General features: G+C 39.1%; 1 protein-coding gene across 1 annotated transcript in view; it reads right to left on the bottom strand.

Moving 5' to 3' along the window:
- Positions 1–17,201, bottom strand: part of PSMA5 (proteasome 20S subunit alpha 5) — a 30,562-nt gene extending 13,361 nt beyond the window's left edge. The window contains exons 1-4 of the mRNA XM_007949742.2: positions 17,173–17,201; positions 12,442–12,508; positions 3,830–3,956; positions 1,158–1,225 (exon numbers count right to left, since the gene is read on the bottom strand). Of these exons, the coding sequence (XP_007947933.1) occupies positions 1,158–1,225; positions 3,830–3,956; positions 12,442–12,508; positions 17,173–17,201 (291 nt within the window). The remainder of the gene's footprint in view (positions 1–1,157; positions 1,226–3,829; positions 3,957–12,441; positions 12,509–17,172) is intronic.
- Positions 17,202–17,811: the final 610 nt, after the last annotated feature.

The following is a 17,811-nucleotide window of genomic DNA, read 5'->3' as shown; positions in this document are numbered from 1 at the left end:
TGATGTGCGACAACCACTGTCAATCACTCAGTGGGGGATTGGTGCAGGAGATCCTGGATAGAGTGGGAGAACAATGTGGAAGAAAACTCAAAATCATAAAAAAAGACCAGGTTTGCTGGTCTGATAGAGCCTGGTGAGACTACTAAGACCACAGTCACCTTTCAGGTCTGGAACTGAAATCCTGTGGCTTCCAGCCAAACAACAGGCATGTGGAGAAAACTCACCAGGTAGATACACTCCCTGGAGCGATCAATCATGGGAGAACAGAAGGGCTATGTATGCACAAGGAGACAGCTCGGGGGGCAGGAGTACATGGAAGGGAAGGACACAGGGAAGAGAGCTGTTACACTGTGGGGAACTGCAGTCAATGTCATGAGACAACATGTGTATGAACTGCTGTATGGAAAATGAATTTGCTCTATAAACTTTCACCCAAATCACAATAAAAATTAAAAAAAAAAATAAAAAGTCTAAGCAATGAATGACTAGAGGATCACTCCCTTGAGAAACTGGGTTGACCTCTCAAAGCACCAAATTCAGTCTTTCCACAAAGTAAAACACTGATATTCTTCCCCTCAAAGATCCCATCTTATCATCATGTGGTGTTTGTTAAATGATTTATTCTTACAGAAGCACTGACACTTGCAAATAAGTGCAAAAAAATTTTCATTTTTTTCTTCCTAGGCTACTTCAGGCAGTAGGGTCCTCAGTTAAAAAAAATAGGCACTCCTGACCAGTCACCTCGTACAAATCATTACTCACCACAGGACAACTTTTATTTGCAAGTCTGGAAGCAAAGACAATCGAGGGAAGAAAGTCCTTTAGCTCTGACTACCTCCTGCTGTGGTGCTCCCACAGAAAGTCCATTAAAGAACAGAATGCAGTGAATGTACACTTTATATTAAAGTAAGGCAAATCAAAAATAAGCAAGGAAATGTCAGGATTACCGATCAGGACTTCCTAAAGCTGTAATGTTGGATGACTAGACTCCAAGCTTCAGGAAGTTAGAACTGGGGATTCTACCCAAACCACTTGTAAGAGATGGACAGCCACATCTGATACAGACACACATACCTGCAATTTAGCCCAGGCAGCTGTATTAATTAAGAAGAAACTCAAGGATCATAATAAAAAAGGAGAGATAATGTTAATTTTACCTGTGTCTCCACTCTGGCTTTATCAATTAAAGTCTTAGCATCAGCAATTAGCCCACTCATGGCACAACCTGCAATGTAAAACCAACAGTGACCCAGTGGTCAAATCTTTATAACTCTTTCATTCACTCAGAAAACACTGAAAATCTGGAGTGAAACTATGGCAGCCATTCAGCAATCTCATGGCAATATGTTAGATTAGATAAATAAATGATCTGCACTGAACCCAAGAATAATTATGTTACAAATGAAAAACCATCAACAATGACACAGTAGAAATACAGCTGTTAAGATAAGAGGCAAAGAAGCTGATCAAACACACAGAAATATACATCACATCCTCTAAGCCCTGGTGGTGCAGTGGTTAAACACTCAGCTGCTTACCAAAAGCTCAGCCAGTTCAAACCCATCAGCCATTCCATGGGAGAAAGATGCGGCAGTCTGCTTCCATAAAGATTACACTTTGGAAACCTTACGGGGCAGTTCTACTTTGTCCTATAGGGTCACTCAATGGCATTGGGTAAGCATCCCTTTAGCACTTTTTCTAGACCCTGATGCACTTTCAAACTAAGCAAACCCTAAAGAAACGAAGGGGGAAAAAAAAAAAAATCTCAAAGTGGACCACAGTCAAAAACCCTAGAATAAAATCAAAAGCCTTTCACTTCCCTATCCCCCAAACACAAACCAACTAGTTAATTAGAGAAAAAGTTTGTCCAGTGGTTCAAGATATCAAGATGATGGTTATACATCTTTCACTTCATATGCCAATGACTCAAATTTAAATCTCTAGTCTAGATCTTTCTCCTGAATTTCAGAGCTAGTAAGCCAAATGACCCTCTTACTGTATCTACTTGGATATAACACAGATTCCTCAATTCACCTCATCTTATTTCCCTTCTAGACTCTATCCTCTTCCTTGGCCCTCACAATCAATTGGATCCCAAACTCTGCAAATCTTTATCCGGTTAGTATGTCTAGCATTAGTCCCTTACTCTCCACTCCCCTGCCACTATCTTCATAAAAACTCATTATCTCTTTGTTTTAACTATTAAAAAAGTTTCTTAACTGGTCTCCCTGCCTTTACTTTCAACATTTGTAATCAGAGTGGTCTTTCTAAAATTCTAATATGATAATTTTACCTCACTGATTAACAACCTTTCCTATCAATGCAAAAGGATCAGGTTCCAGTGCTTAAGCATGGTAAAAAAAAAAAAAAAAGACTTCCACTGCCCAACTCCAGACTCATGCCATATTCCATCTCCCAGTCATACTGAATTGCTTGTACACTGGTATTTTATATCACTAAGGCTTTGCTCACTCTATTCTCACAGAATGCTTTCCACCTACTATACCTAGACACCTGGTAAACATGTGCTTATCTTTTAGAATTTAACTCAGCTGAAGGATCACCTTCATTGAATCCTTTTCTGAAAGTCCCATTACCACTTGTCCCAGTTATTTCCTCCTTTCTACCCACGCTGAGCACACAGTACAGGCTTTCTTAATGCCTTTATCACTTAATAGTATTTACTTATTTACATATGCTCTTAGAAGACAAGGACTGTATCTTATTCCTTTCTGTATCCCTAGTGTCTAACAAAATGCTAGGCACATACATGTTCTCAATTTGTTGAATGAAGTAACACTGACCAATCTCTAAAAAACAGATAACTTGAGAAAAAGTAGACACAATTTTCTGATCTTATAAGACTAAGCCTCAATTTCTTTATGAAAGAGATAATGTCAAGCTCTCAGAATCACCACGCATTTAGTTCTAACGCCTTCCAGCGACTGATTATTTTACCAATGTTTTAGTTAATTAGATGACTAAACAGATTAAAATTAGGAGCTCTGGTAGCATACTGGCTAAAAGCACTTGACCGCTAACCAGAAGGCTGGCGGTTCAAACCCACCAGCCACTCCTCGGAAGGAAGGTTGGGCAATCCTACTTCCGTAGTGATACTGCCTCAGAAACCCAAGGAGGGGTCGCTATGAGTCGGGGCCGACTCGACAGCACATAACAACAACAACAACAAACAGATTAAGAGAATCTGGATAGCCAACCAAAATGCTGTTATAAATAAGTAGAACAACTCACCCTGGAATGCTACAATGATGCCAGAAATTAAGCCACAGGAATTATAACAAAGCAAGGAAAATAAAGGGGGTGGGGTGGGTATGTGTATGAAAAGATATCTGAAAAAAGAGGAAGAAGACTGGTCTAGTTAGTCTATTATTCTTCTACTCTCTGAACTCTGGTCACTCTGAAGAGCTTTGAGAACTCCTGTTTTCTCAGTGGATACCCCTAGATATGCACCTCTGCTCCTACAGCAGGTGGTTTCCCAACATGGTTAACATTATGCATCAAGGAAGACCCAGCCATCATTGGGAGCTGGCCTATGATCCAACCTTTCCAAGCTTCAATAGCTCCCACATTTGCCAAGTCTTTATTTAAGGGAGAAGGCAACTTCTAGGAATAGTTTAAACACAACTGAGTCCTGCCACTGCTTCCTACACCTATAGTTATGCAATGCATACTGACTACAGCATGGAAAACCACAGCTAACAAGGAGATAAGGCTTTCATCTCATGAATCTTCCTTTGGATATCATAGAAGACTGACCATGGAAAACTCAGGTCAGATCCTATGGAACAGCTTTTCCCAGACTCCTTACCTATGTGAGCATCAATCTCTACAATTTTCTCAATGCTGCTGGGCTCCATGAGTGGGGAGGTAATTCTCTTCTCCACAGCTAGGCATACACCCTCTGAAGTCTGGATCCCAATGGCTGTAGAACCAAGCTAAAGAGAAACATGCTGTGGTTACCAGGTACAGGTCAAAGAAAAATCTAATACTCATCAAGAATTTTTGTCTTCACAAGATAGAAGTTTCAACCAGCCACATCTAGTACACAGAGGACTGTACTATTTCTGTCAACAACAAGAACATTAACTTACAGAATTTTGTTCTTCTAAGGGGGAAGTTCAATAAGGTTTTGAAAGTATCTGCAAAAAGATCAACTCTAATGCCAATAGTTTTTTTTGGGAAATTCCAAAGTTCTAAACATAGTGGGCAAGAAAGTCATCAAATTCTAATTTTTTTCTAGAGCTGATCGCTTTTTCACCTCTCCTAGTTTGGTCTATCCCAAAAGGTGATTATTTCCCAAATCTTTGTGACTTCCCAAAAAAAGTAACTTACTTAAAAGAAAAAAAAAAAATTGAATAAACAAACACCACTATCACTACCAACATAAAATCATTAACTTGAATCACTCTAGGTCACTTGTTAGGTGCCATCAAGTTGGTTTCAACTAATTGTGACACTATGTACAGCAGAAATACTGCCAGGTCCTGTGACATTCTCAGTCAATGCCATGCTTGAGCCCACTGCTGCAGCCATTGTGTCATTATATCTCCCTGAGGGTCTTCCCATTTTTCACTGACCCTCTGCTTCACCAAGCATGATATCCTTCTCCTGGGAATAGCCCTGGCTGATAACATGACCAAAGTGTGAGAGACAAATTCTGGCCATTCTCACTTCTACAGACATTCTGGCTGTACCTCCTCCAATACAGATCTGTTAGTTCTTCTGGCAGTTCACAATAACACTCAATTTTCTTCACCAACACCACAATTCAAATGCATCGATTCTTTAGTGGTCTTCCTTAGTCACTGTCCAGCTTCGACATACATATGAGGCTACTGAAAAGACCGTAGCTTGCTTGGGTCAGGCCCACCTTAGTTTTTAAAGTGACACCTCTGCTCTCTAACACTGAAAAGAGGTCTTTTGCAGATCTGCCCAGTCTAATTTCCTGACTACTGTTTCTGTGAGTGTTGATTGTGGATCCAAGTAAAATGAAATCTTTAATGACAACTTTAATCTTTTCTCCATTTATTATGATGCTGCTTATTGGTCCAGTTGTGAGGATTTTTGTTTTATGTTCAGATATAATCCATACTGAAGACCATTAGTCTTTGATCTTCATCAGTAAGTGCTTCAAGTCCTCTTCACTTTCAGCAAGCAAGGTTGTGTCATCTGCATATAGCTAGGCTGTCAGTAAGTCTTCCTCTAATCCTGATACTGTGTACTTCATATAGTCCACCTTTTCTGATTATGTGTTCAGCATTTAGATTGAATAAGCATGGTGAAAGGATACAACCCTGACACATACCTTTCCTGATTTTAAATTATATAGTATCCCTTTGTTGTGTTCAAATGACTGCCTCTTGTTCTATTACAGGTTCCTCATGAGCCAGTTAAGTGTTCTGGAATTCCCATTTTCAGTGTTATTTATCCATAATTTGTTATGATCCACATAGTCAAATGCCTTTGCAAAGTCAATAAAACACAGGTAAATATCTTGCTGGTATTCTGTACTTTCAGCCAGACCCATATGACACCAGCAGTGATATCCATTGTTCCACGCCCTCTTTTGAATCCAGCTTGAATTTCTGGAAGTTCCCTGTTGATACACTGCTGCAACTGTTTTCTGAGACATATTTTGAGCTAAATTTTACTTGCATGTGATATTAATGATACTGTTTGATAATTTCTGCATTCTGTTGGATCACCTAACCTTGAAATTGGAATAAATATGGATCTCTTCCAGTCAGTTGGCCAGGCAACTGTCTTTCAAATTTCTTGACATAAGCACTTCCAGCATTGCATCCATTTGTTCAAACATCTCAGTGAGTATACTGTCAATTCCTAGAGGCTTGTTTTTCACCAATTCTTGCAGCACAGCTTGGACTTCTTCCTTCAGTACCATTAGTTCTTGATCATATGCTACCTCCTGAAATGGTTAAATGTCAACCAATTCTTTTTTGTACAGTGACTCTGTGTATTCCTTCCATCTTCTTTTGGTGTTTCCTGCATTATTCAATATTTTGCTCACAGAATCCTTCAATATTGCAACTTGAGGCTTGAATTTTTTCTTCAGGTCACTAACAGTCCACAATTTAGCTTAAATTCACCTCTCAATCTCCATGTCACCATCATAATCACCCACCCATTTTATGCTTCAATTTCCTTAACTGCAAAATGGGAATAATACCAATACCAACAACAAAAGAGTAAATTATTAAAACACAAAATGTTGCTTAAAATGGTGCCTACCACATAATAAGTGAGTAACAAACATTAGTTATTCTTACTATATATCTGGATCACGTCACTAGCCTCCTACCCAGTCTTCTCCCCATTTTTAATTCTTTCTCCTAATGTACCTTTCATGCTATGGTCTGACCTAGTAAAATGCTACTTTCATTGTATTTCCTCTCTCAAAAACTAACCATCTCCTATAGCATAACTGTATATAAGATAATCTAAGCAACCTTCCAGAACCCTCATAATCTGATCCTACTTTTCTTTGCCAACCTTATTCTTCTTTATTCTCATCGACCAACTCATTTTCTCACACAATGTTACTCCCTCCCTTTGCACCCTCGCTCATGCTGTCCCCCCTTGCCTGGAATACACTTTTCCCTCTACCTATCCAAAATCCCACTCATCATTTATAAAGCCTTCCATGATTATATACACTCTTGTCTTCAAATTTTTATTATATTTTGTTAGTTCCTTAGAGCAATGACTGCTAATTGTAAGCCTCAAACTCCTGGAGATTCAGTTATTACAAAGCACTCTAAAAGATTCCATGAATCTTTATGTGTAATATATTTTACATGTATCTGCAGACTGAATGTCTCAGATATATATTATTTTTCAAATGTATAAATACAGAGTAGAACCACCCCCATAAGGTTTCAAAGGTTGTAAATCTTTACAGAAGCAGACTCATCTTTTGCTCACAGAGTGGCTAGTGGTTTCAAACCACCAACCTTTTGATTAACAGTCAAATGCTTAATTTATATCAGCCTTTTTGGGGGTCCTGTGATATAACTGATGGTGATGTGAATTTATATGACAGGCCCTCCAAAAAAGCTGAGGAAACAGCAGCAACAAGGACCTCTGGAATTGGAAATGAAGGCAATAAAAACTGAAAGATTAGTGCAGTGCCTGCTTAAGAAACAGATTCCTAGATCCCTCCCTTAGGCTGCAAATCTAGATGGCTCCCTACCACCACTGCCAGGAGAAGATTCTAGGTTTATTCTTTGGAAAAGGTCAAACAGAGGGCTTTTAGACTGAGGGAAACAGACACAGTCAAGGCAGGGGTATTTCCCTGAAAACCTACTGCTGTCAAGTCAACAACTCATTGCAACTTGATATGCCTGGAAGTAGAATTGGACTCCACAGAGTATTCTTGGCCATAATCTTACAGAAGCAGATTGCCAGGTCTTTCTTCTGCAGTACTGTCGGGTGATGCAAACTGCCAAACTTTACAGTTAGCACTACAAGGGACCTTATTCTACTGAAAATGGGGATTAAGTAAAAATTTATAAACTTAAAAACCCATCTAGCCTTCCTTCCCACCTAACTCTCATGAGCCAGCAGTCAGAAACACCCTCTAGGCATTAAGTGAAAAGAGGCAGTTTTCTCTAGAGCAGTGGTTTTCAAACTTTTTGACTAAGAAATACATTTTTTATCATGACTGAAACACACAAATGGATGCAAATATATAAATACAACAGAGTCCCAGCAAAAATGGGCAAGACACCAGTACCATGGGCAAGACATTTTGATACCTACTGCTTTATTCTACTTCTTAAAAATAAAATGTTCCTCATGCCCCACTAATGAGAGTCAAGACTTGCAGTTTGAAAAACGTAACTCTAAAGAATATGACCAGTTCAAAAGAAAAAATTCTAAAGAAAAACAAACTTTAATCCTTGAGTAAAATATTTCATCCGTAAAACAAGAATAAGAAGCTATTAAGAGGGAATAAAATATAGCTTCAAGCAAAAACAAACCAAGCTCACTGCTGTTGAATCAATCCCAACTCATAGCAACTCCTCCTTGGGTTTCTGAGGCAGTATCTCTATGGAAGTAGATTGCCCAGTCTTCCTTCTGAGTAGGTGGTGGGTTTGAACCTCTAGCCTTCTGGTTAGCAGTCAAATGCCTTAGGCACTACACCACCAAAGCTCCTAAAATATAGCTCAGAAATTAAAAATAATTTTTTATGAAACTACTGGACAATTAGAGACTAGGATGCACACATAAGGCTGTTCAACTAAATTGAGGGAATAAATCAAGAAAGAAGATTACATGGGATCTAACACAAGGGAGAGAACAGAATTCTTAGGATAATGCCAAAAGAAGATCCTAAGTCTACAGCTATGCAGCAGGGCCAGAGAAGCAGTCTTGATTGGAGCAGGCCAGAAGGCTCCCAGATTTCTTTAAGAATCTTAATTACTTAATACACTTGGATATTTTGAGAGGATTTTATTTGCATAATTTGGAGTGACTTTGGGTATGAATTATTGATATGTATATACTAAATTAAGCAAATTTTTAAAAGAAGAGAATTATTAACCCACAGGTAAACAATGTTATGCAGAAACAGAAAAATAATCAGAGAACACAAAATGGCTCAGCTGTGAATAGCACTTACATAATCACACTAATATGAATGTTGAATAATGAGCTAACAAAATTATGATATATAAGATATATATTGAGAGGGTTGCTCTACCCTTACCACAGAAAGAAACTCAGGGTAGTGGGGAGGGGGGAGAAACTACTGAAATCCTCATCTTCCTTTAAGGAAAGTAAATGGATAATGTCTTACACACACACACACACACACACACACACACCCCAAGATATGGAAATAAATGCCAAGAAAATTAGCAGCTAAAAGAGTGTTAGCTGAGAGGAGCTGAAAAAAAGAGGGAGGTATTATGGATTGCTATTTTGGTTGCAAAGTTTATAAAACTATTTTGTATCACATCTAAAGCAGCATGCATGTATACTTCAAAACACAGTCAGAAACTACTGCTTGTCACTCAACAGGGGATACTGCATGGCTCAAAATTAGAAAAGGTGTGAGACATGATTATATCCTTTCACCTTACTTAGTCAATCTGCATGCTGAGCAATAATCTGAGAAAATGGACTACATGAAGAACACAGCATCAGGATTAGAGGAAAACTCATTAACCTGCAATATGCAGATGACACAATCTTACTTGCCAAAAATGAAGATAAACTGAAGAGTGCTTATTGATGAAGGTCAAAGACTATAACCTTTAGTGAATTACACCTCAATGTGAAGAAAAAGAAAAATCCTCACAACTGGATCACTAAGCAACATCATGATAAATGAAGAAGAAACTGAAGTTAATGATTTCATTCTACTTGGATCAACTTTCACAGAAGCAGTAATCAAGAAATCAAACCATATATTCCACTGAGTAAATCTGTTGCAAAAGACCTCTTTTGAAGTTTTAAAAATCAAAGATGTCACTTTGCTAACTAAGGTGCACCTGACCTAAGTAACGGTCTTTTCAAACATCTCATATGCATGAGGAAGCTGGACAGTGGAAAAGAAAGATGAAAGAAAAACTGATGCATTCTAATTGTGATGTTGGTAAAGAACAATGAATACACTATGGACTGCCAGAAGAACGAACAAATCAATCTTAGAAGACATATAATCAAAAATGCTTCTCAGAAGCAAGGATAGGGAGACTTGTGTTCATTTACTTTGCACAGGTCATCAGAAAAAAACCAAGTGCCTTTTCAAGACATTGTGGTTGGTAAAGAAGAGAGTCAGCAAAAATGAGGGAAGCCCTCAATAAGATGGAGTAACAAAACAGCCAAACAAGAGACTCAAACATACTAACGGTCATGAATGTGGTCTGGACAACGTCTTGTTCTATTATATATAAGATCACAATGAATCAGAGCCAGCTCAATGGCACCTAACCCCAACAACTGCCACACAATTTAATTTAGCATTTAGTTAATAATTGTTTTATATATAGGATACTGATCTTGAATTCTTAATTGGATAGGGCAGAACAGAATTCAAAGATCTACTGTTTTATCTAGTCCAGTGATTCTCAACCATTTTGCCTCGTAGGGGACATCTGGCAAAGTCTGATGGAGAAATTTAGTTTGTCACAACTTGGGGAGGGGGAGGGAGAAATATGCTATAGGCAACTAATGGGTAGAGGCCAGGGATGCTGCTAAACATCTTACAATGCATAGGACAGCTTCAACAATAAAAAATTATCTGGCCCAAAATGCCAACAGTCCCTGGATACTGTAATTATTTTGTGGAGAATGTGCATTTGGCCTCCAACTTAACTAACTTCCTATGCTTCCTCACCAAAGAAAAGTCAGTATTTTTGAGACAGGCTATTTTACCTAAAAAAAAAAAAAAAAAAAAGGTCAAAATTCAAAATAATTTTCTTTTGTATACTTACATTTCCCCCCAGATATCTCAGTATCACAATTCTGTCTAAATCCCTCACCCCAGTTTGGTGGGACTGGGGAGAAGGAATGAGGGGAAGGGAAGAAAAGAAACATTTGAAAGCTATTTGACTCTATCCTTAAGGTACCTCCAAGTGATAATTTCTACTTGTCAGCCAAGTTTAGTCATTTACCACCTCCTTTCATACTACTAAAGCCTTATATTTATCATATTGTTTTCTCATAGCCGCTACTCATAATCAGGTTGTTGAAACTCCAAAGAGCCTGAGTTTTCATGAAGTTTAAGTCATATCCATTAAAGGCCATGTCACAATTTCCATCCCAGCCCATCCAGGGCTACAGAGATCAGATACTACCTCATCTCTTCTAGGCAATCTGGAAATCACTAGCCCCAAGGAACTTAAAAACATGACCCCAAAAACTAAGGGTTACTCTTGGCAAGCATACTTGGGCAGAAATGTTATTTCAGCTGAGGCTCAAAATAAATGCTACAGCTTAGAATTGTGACTCCTGTTCTTAGTAATGTATGGTTTCAACAGAAGGCAAAGATGATCAGCAACAACAGATACTTGTAGCTAGCTCATCTTTTTCTGTCTTTATCTGTCACAGGAGCTCTGATGGCATAGTGCCTAAGGCATTTGACTGCTAACCAAAATGCTGGCAGTTCAAACCCACCAGCCACTCCTTGGAAGGAAGACCGGGCAATCTACTTCTGTAGAGATACTGCCTCGGAAACCCAAGGAGGGGTTGTGAGTCGGGATGGACTCAACAGGAGGGAGTTTTGGTTTTTTTTTTTCGGTTTACTATCTGTCACAGTGCTTCCATCTTTACTTCTTTGTATTCAACTCATCAGAATCTCTTTTGTCCTTTTTCAGATTTTTATACAACCATCTTCTCCGATATACTCTTTGTAGAAGAGGTAACCCTAAGGGAAGCACAACAGCTCTCTTCAATTATGTGAAAATTTGTCTTATAGAACAGGTTTAAGCATTCTGTGTGATTCAAAGGGCAAAACAAGGGCTAACTGAAGGAAACTGCAGGAAGCTAGACTTTTGACTCAATTCAAGAAAAAATTTCCAAACCATTATGAACTATTTTCAAGTAGAATAAGCTATCTTCTAAAATTCTGTCACTAGAACCTATTCTGACAGAGATCATACAAAGAGAGTTTGTTTGGGGATACAGAGGTGACTCAACCAGAGTGAAGGATCAGATTAGATCTCATTCTCAACCTTGGCTAAACATTAGAATCACTAGGGAAGTCCTTAAAAATATTGATGTCTGGGCCTTATCTGACATCCTAAATCAGAATTCCTATGGTGGGACCTGGACATTTTTTTCTTTTTAATATCCCCCTTAATTCCTTTTCAAGGTTAGATTTTGAAACTTAAGGTATCTATGTTTCCCCTGACTGTTTTGGTCCCACTTGACAACTAACTTTAGATACACGTAACTTACTTTTCAATTAATTTTTTGAATACTGGCTTAAACTACTCAGTTTTATGTTACTAGATTACAAGACATCTTTTATTCAGTACCTAAAGTCCCTCATACAAATTCACAGCTTTACCAAGAATAATACAGAGGTATTATTCATTAAATGACTTACTTGAGAAAACAAAATATAGAAATAATGCAGGTGCTAACTCTGGACTTCTACATCTCTCTTGATAATCAAGTGGTTTATAAAAACATTCCTCCCTATCCCCCAACAAAGAAAAAGCTACTTTTTTGATAACTATGAAGCAGTTACCTCTGTTTATGCTCAAAAAGTTTTGAACAGATGTTAGGAATGGGATTGAAATTGTTTTTAAAATGGTTAATAGGGTCGGCTAAAGGAAGATAGAGAACATATTCTAAAAGAATGGCCCAAACACATTTAATTTAAATGTTCTACCAGCAAAGTGTTAGGCTGCCATAAAATTTCAAAAAGTATGCCACTTGCTACTATACCTTTATAGCCTCAATGGCATATTCCACTTGAAATAATCTTCCTTCAGGAGAAAAAGTATTCACGCCCCTATAATTTGAAAAACAAAAGGATTAAAATTGTCAGAAAAACTAGTCATGAAGACACTGAACTTGAGTCCCTTGACATCTATCTCAGATGGCTACAAGATGTGCAGGCTGTCATTCTCTTCTTCACCCACAATAATCTGCAGCTATTTTTGTAAATTCATAGTGGAACCTATAGTAAATACCCTTCTGTCCCATTCCCAGAAAGTCTTTCCAAACTGGTCAAATGGTAACATGATTTTTCTGCCCTAACCCTGAATCAACCTGGAATTCTTACAGTAACTTCATGCCCCCAAATTAATAGGCAATTTCTAAGAAAATATGCATTTATTCTTACCCTCTTCCCATTACATGCATTTGATGTTATTATCTTACTTTTAAGTAAAAATTAATCACAGGTACATTTCTCTACTTATTTGTATGAGTTACTATTGTCATCTTAATAAACTGAGATCAGTATACTGTACGTAGTTCCTAAGGCCTAGCCTTGTTCAATCACTCAATACATATTTATAGTAATTACATGCCAGACTGCTTTTCTCTCCAAAACATTTCCTCATTTCCTTGATTTGGTTTGTTAGAAATCCCTGTGGAGAAGCACCAATCATGATCTTAGCTATAAAAGCATCCAGCACACATCTGGTTAACCCACTGCCATTTAGTCAATTCTAACTATGTTGTTGTTGTTGTGTGCCGTAGAGTCTCGGCCCCGACTCATAGCAACCCCTCCTTGGGTTTGGATTGCCCAACCTTCCTTCCGAGGAGTGGCTGGTGGGTTTGAACCGCCAGCCGTCTGGTTAGCAGGCAAGTGTCTTAGCCACTATGCTACCAGAGCTCCCAATTCTAACTATAGTGACCCTATAATACAAAGTAAAACTGCCCCATAGGGTTTCCAAGGGTATAGTCTTCACAGGCAATGACTACCACATCTTCCTCCTGTCAAATGGCTAGTATGTTCAAACCACTGACCTTTCAGTTAGCAGCCCAGCACTTAACCACTGCAGTGGCCACCAGGGCTCCTCCCAGCACACAATGGACACTAAAAACACTTGACCAAATGAATGAAAGTATTGTGATTCTTGACTTACGGAGTCTGTACTTTGTAACAGGTAACACAGTATATATTACAGTGTTTTTAAGTTGTTTTATCAGCTACTTTTTTTCCAAAACAAATGTTATATACAATCCCAATACACAAAACAGATAATAAAAGCTGACATGTACTGAGACTCACCATGTGCCTGGCATTGTGAAAAGCCTTAAATGATTTTGACTCACTTAATCCTCAAAATTATCCTACAAAGTAGGATACTATTTTACAGATAAAGAAATTGAGCACAGAGGAGAAATGAGTCACTCAATATATAAGAGGTAGAGCTGGATTAGAACTCTCAGGCAATCTGAATACAGAGACCACACTTTCAATCACTCCACTATTGCCTCTGGGAATTATTCTGGCAAAACAGAGGTGGAGGGAGAATCCTGCTTTTTACCTGAGCCTCTTCTTGTTTGCTCCTGAGGTTACTTGCAAGAAAGTTTAGGCCTCAAACCCACAGTTTAAAAATCACTGAGAGAAGTCTCCCATCAGAAGACCTAAGACTCAGTTCTAGTTTTGCTACTTACTAGCTAAGTAAACATAATACATTACTTGATTTATTCTTTCTCTCAACTGAAAAAATAAATACCTGCCTGCCTCTGTCACAAAACAACTGAGTATTAAATGACACACTGAATGAAAGAACTTTGTAAATTACAAAGCTTCTGTGAATGTAGTATCTTTTCCCCTAGTGAGCTATTACTTCCTCCCTAATATGGACTCTACTCTAGCCCTCTTCTCCAACTTTACTGTCTCCCTGAGTTATTTCATCTATACCAAACACCAACTATTCCCAAATCTCTATCACAAGTTTGACCTCTTTCCTGATTAATCTACGTGCCTTTTGGGCATTTGCACTTGGATGTCCCTTTAGCATCTAACACTTTCTAATCTGAAACAATCTCTTTAATACAGCAACCCCTGCAAAATCAGTGTAAAATTACCATTCTTCATTTTCATTTTAAAATACCTTCAATCTCCCATTACCCCAAGCTAGAAAGTTCTGAATCTTATTCCTCTTTCCTCCCTCATATTCAACCATATGCTAAGTCATTATCTGTTCACATCAATTCCTCCTCCACAGTAACTCATCATTCTCTGCCTTCCATTCTCAATGTCCTCATCACCTTTCACCTGAATATTGTAATAGCCTCCTAACTGGTATTGACTCACTCTTTCCTCTATTCCAGTCATTTAATCTCTATAAAACCCAATTATGACCACGTAACTTTTTAAAGCAAAAATTAATGGCAGTTGCCTACAGAGTAAGTAAGACTCAATCTCTTTAACCACATACTAAAAACCATCCAGTATCTCTTTTTCCTTATCTCTTGCTATTCCCATATGTGTATCATATGTGCTAGCCAAACACACACTGATTTCCCACTGCCACTCCTATGTTCACCCCATCTCTGCCTGAAAACTATTTATTCACTAAAATCTTACTCTTTCTCAAGACCCAGTTTAATTATGAGCTCCTTTAAGAAATCTTCCAGGATCCTCTACTATTGAATACAATCTCTCATAGAAACACCAACAGTGCTGATCTGAATCTCTCTAATGATATCAATATGTTTATTTCATACTACAATCAGAAGGAAGATTGGGCAATCTACTTCCATAGTGATACTGCTTCAGAAACCCAAGGAGGGGTCACTATGAGTTAGATCCAACTCCACGCAATGGGTTTGGTTTTTTGGGTTTCTGTAAACAGTTCAGAGACAGTCTCCTGCATGAGGGCAAGAATCTTGATTTTGTTCAGTACTATCTGACCAGCACCTAGAACAGTGCCTTGTACACAGCAAGCACTCAAAACATACATTACCTAAGTGAATAAAGGTTGTATCTTAGGCCTTCTTGGGAAGATACAAAAATGAGTAACACAAAGCACTCAATAAAGATGTTAAGTAAATGATCACAAAACCTTTAGAAAGTGTTTTTGATAAGGATAACAATTTCCATCATGTACACAACATAACTCAAAATTACATCATCCATATTCCTCGCTGTCACCTTTCAGCCAATTATAGACAGGCCTATAAAATAAGTAGTAACACCAGGGAAGAATGCTACTTGGAACAGTCATCTTTAAGAGACCAAAAGGACACCATCTGCCTAAAACCAAAGATGCTGAGGCAGGAAGGGGCAGGGAAACCAGATGAATGGACACAGGGAACCCAAGAAGGAAAACAGGTGAGTGCAGACACGTTGTGAGGATTGCAACCAGTGTCACAGAACAATCTGTGTATGAATTGTCGACTGGAAAACTAATTTGCTATGTAAACTTTGAACTAAAGCACAACAAATTGTCTTTTTAAAAAAAAATCACCCATAGATGATTCTCTTGAATGCTCTGGAAGCTAAATTTTGACTAACAAATTCATTTTGTAGAACAGTTGTTAAGAAAACCAAACCAACCCACTGCCATCAAGTTGCTTCCAACTCATAACAACCCCACAGGGCAGACTAGAACTGCCCCACAGGGTTTCCAAGGCTGTAAAACTTTATGAAAGCAGACTGCCTCATTTGTGGTTGGTGGGTTGGAACTACTGACTTTTTGGTTAGCAGCCAAAATGCCTTAACCACTGCGCCACATCATGTCAGTTTTTAAACTTCACATGCATCTTCTATGAGTCAGTAAAAGGATGAACAAGTGGTAGTCTCAGATGATAAAACTTTGACAGGGCAACTGCGAACCTGACATGAAATACAACCTGTCAAGCCACTAAGTGCAAAGGAAATACCTAGCTTTTTTTTTTCTTTGGAAACTTCCTATCTATGTGAAAACGTAACTGATTAGAACAGAAACTGAAAGTAAAAATGTCTACAGCATAAGCATGTACAATTTAATGTTATTTAACACCCCGAAAGTCTTTTTTAAAATAAACACAGTAACATAACCATGACTTTCGAAAACATTAGATTTGGTCTTAGACACACACACTAAAATTTACTTTCTTTGAAAAAGTCAAAAAAGCCTCAGTCAAGTGGAATCAGCATGATGAGAAACCTATTGAGAACCACCTAAATTCTAGTTCCTATAAAATCAGACTCCAGTCATTAACATATCTGAGTACAGCCGTGAATGCCTTCGCGCTTCTGAAGGAACTAACTATACGTCCCAGAATGCTCTATTCCCAAATTAAGGAACGGAAAATGAAGCTTTCCTCAGATAAAAAAAAAAAGGGGGGGGGGGAGCTAAAATGATAATTAGATAATCGTCCAGGCAGCAGGTTTAAGTTTTTTAAAAAGGCAGTCAACTCTGCACGAAAAAAACTGAGTGACCCTCGGCCTTCTCCGGGTTAAAGGTCGGAGTCCCCATCACTCAGCCGTCTTTCCCAGGCACAAACCAGGGCTTCTCGCTTCCGCACAATTAGGACCCCGTAGTGACTCAGAGGTAGGACAAGTGCTGAGTAGGGGAGCACGGCGGGCGGCCGGGAAGGGCATAAGAGCCCCCAGCTGGGCCAGACTCGGGTCTGGGGCGCTCCATGACACGGCAGAACCCAGGCCGAGGCCGGGCTACCGGCCCGCCCACCTAAAACACCGACCGAACCTACCCCCGCCACACTGACCTGTCGTACTCAGACCGGGTGAGGAACATGGCGAGGGCAGGAGAAGGAGGCAGTGGCTACTCGGAGATTCTGAGGGCCAACACGACCCCACCAGCACCTAAACTGCCCACACCGCCACAGGACTGAGGGCCCTGTTCCTTTTTGCGCGTGCGTTCGCGACCCCTTCAGCCCGCCTTCCTCTACCTACCTCCTATTGGCTGGTCATAGTTCCCGCCGAGGTGATTGGGCCAACGTCCTTGCCTGCCAGGCCTTAGTTAGTTCAGGGAAGGCGGAACAAGAGTCGTCCTTCCGCTTCAAATGGCGGGTGGTTGCTAGGGCCGCTAGGAACCGGCGTCGCAGGAGGAAGTAGGCTAGCGAGGGAAGAGCTCGCCTCTTAGGGAAGGTGTGAACCCGCCCCTAGATTGGCAACTGAAGGAGTTTACACAGACTACAGTTGTCTGAACCCTGATTTGACACATTTGACATTATTTCTGACGATGCCTCCCAGTATATGCTTCTTGCTTTCTTTATATTTGGGTGAAAGAGCAACTTCATAGCTTCATAAAAATATTGTAAACGAAGTATTTGTTCAAGATACTTAGTTTACTGGACGTAGATAGGTCTCTGAGTTGAAATCCACTTGATAGCAGTGAGTTTGTT

This window comes from Orycteropus afer, unplaced genomic scaffold (genome assembly GCF_000298275.1).
Source record: "Orycteropus afer afer isolate SDZICR_OR568_19922 unplaced genomic scaffold, OryAfe1.0 scaffold00010, whole genome shotgun sequence".
NCBI lineage: Eukaryota > Metazoa > Chordata > Mammalia > Tubulidentata > Orycteropodidae > Orycteropus > Orycteropus afer.
The sequence above is the reverse complement of the archived record's forward strand: the minus strand, read 5'-3'. Positions and strand labels throughout refer to the sequence as shown.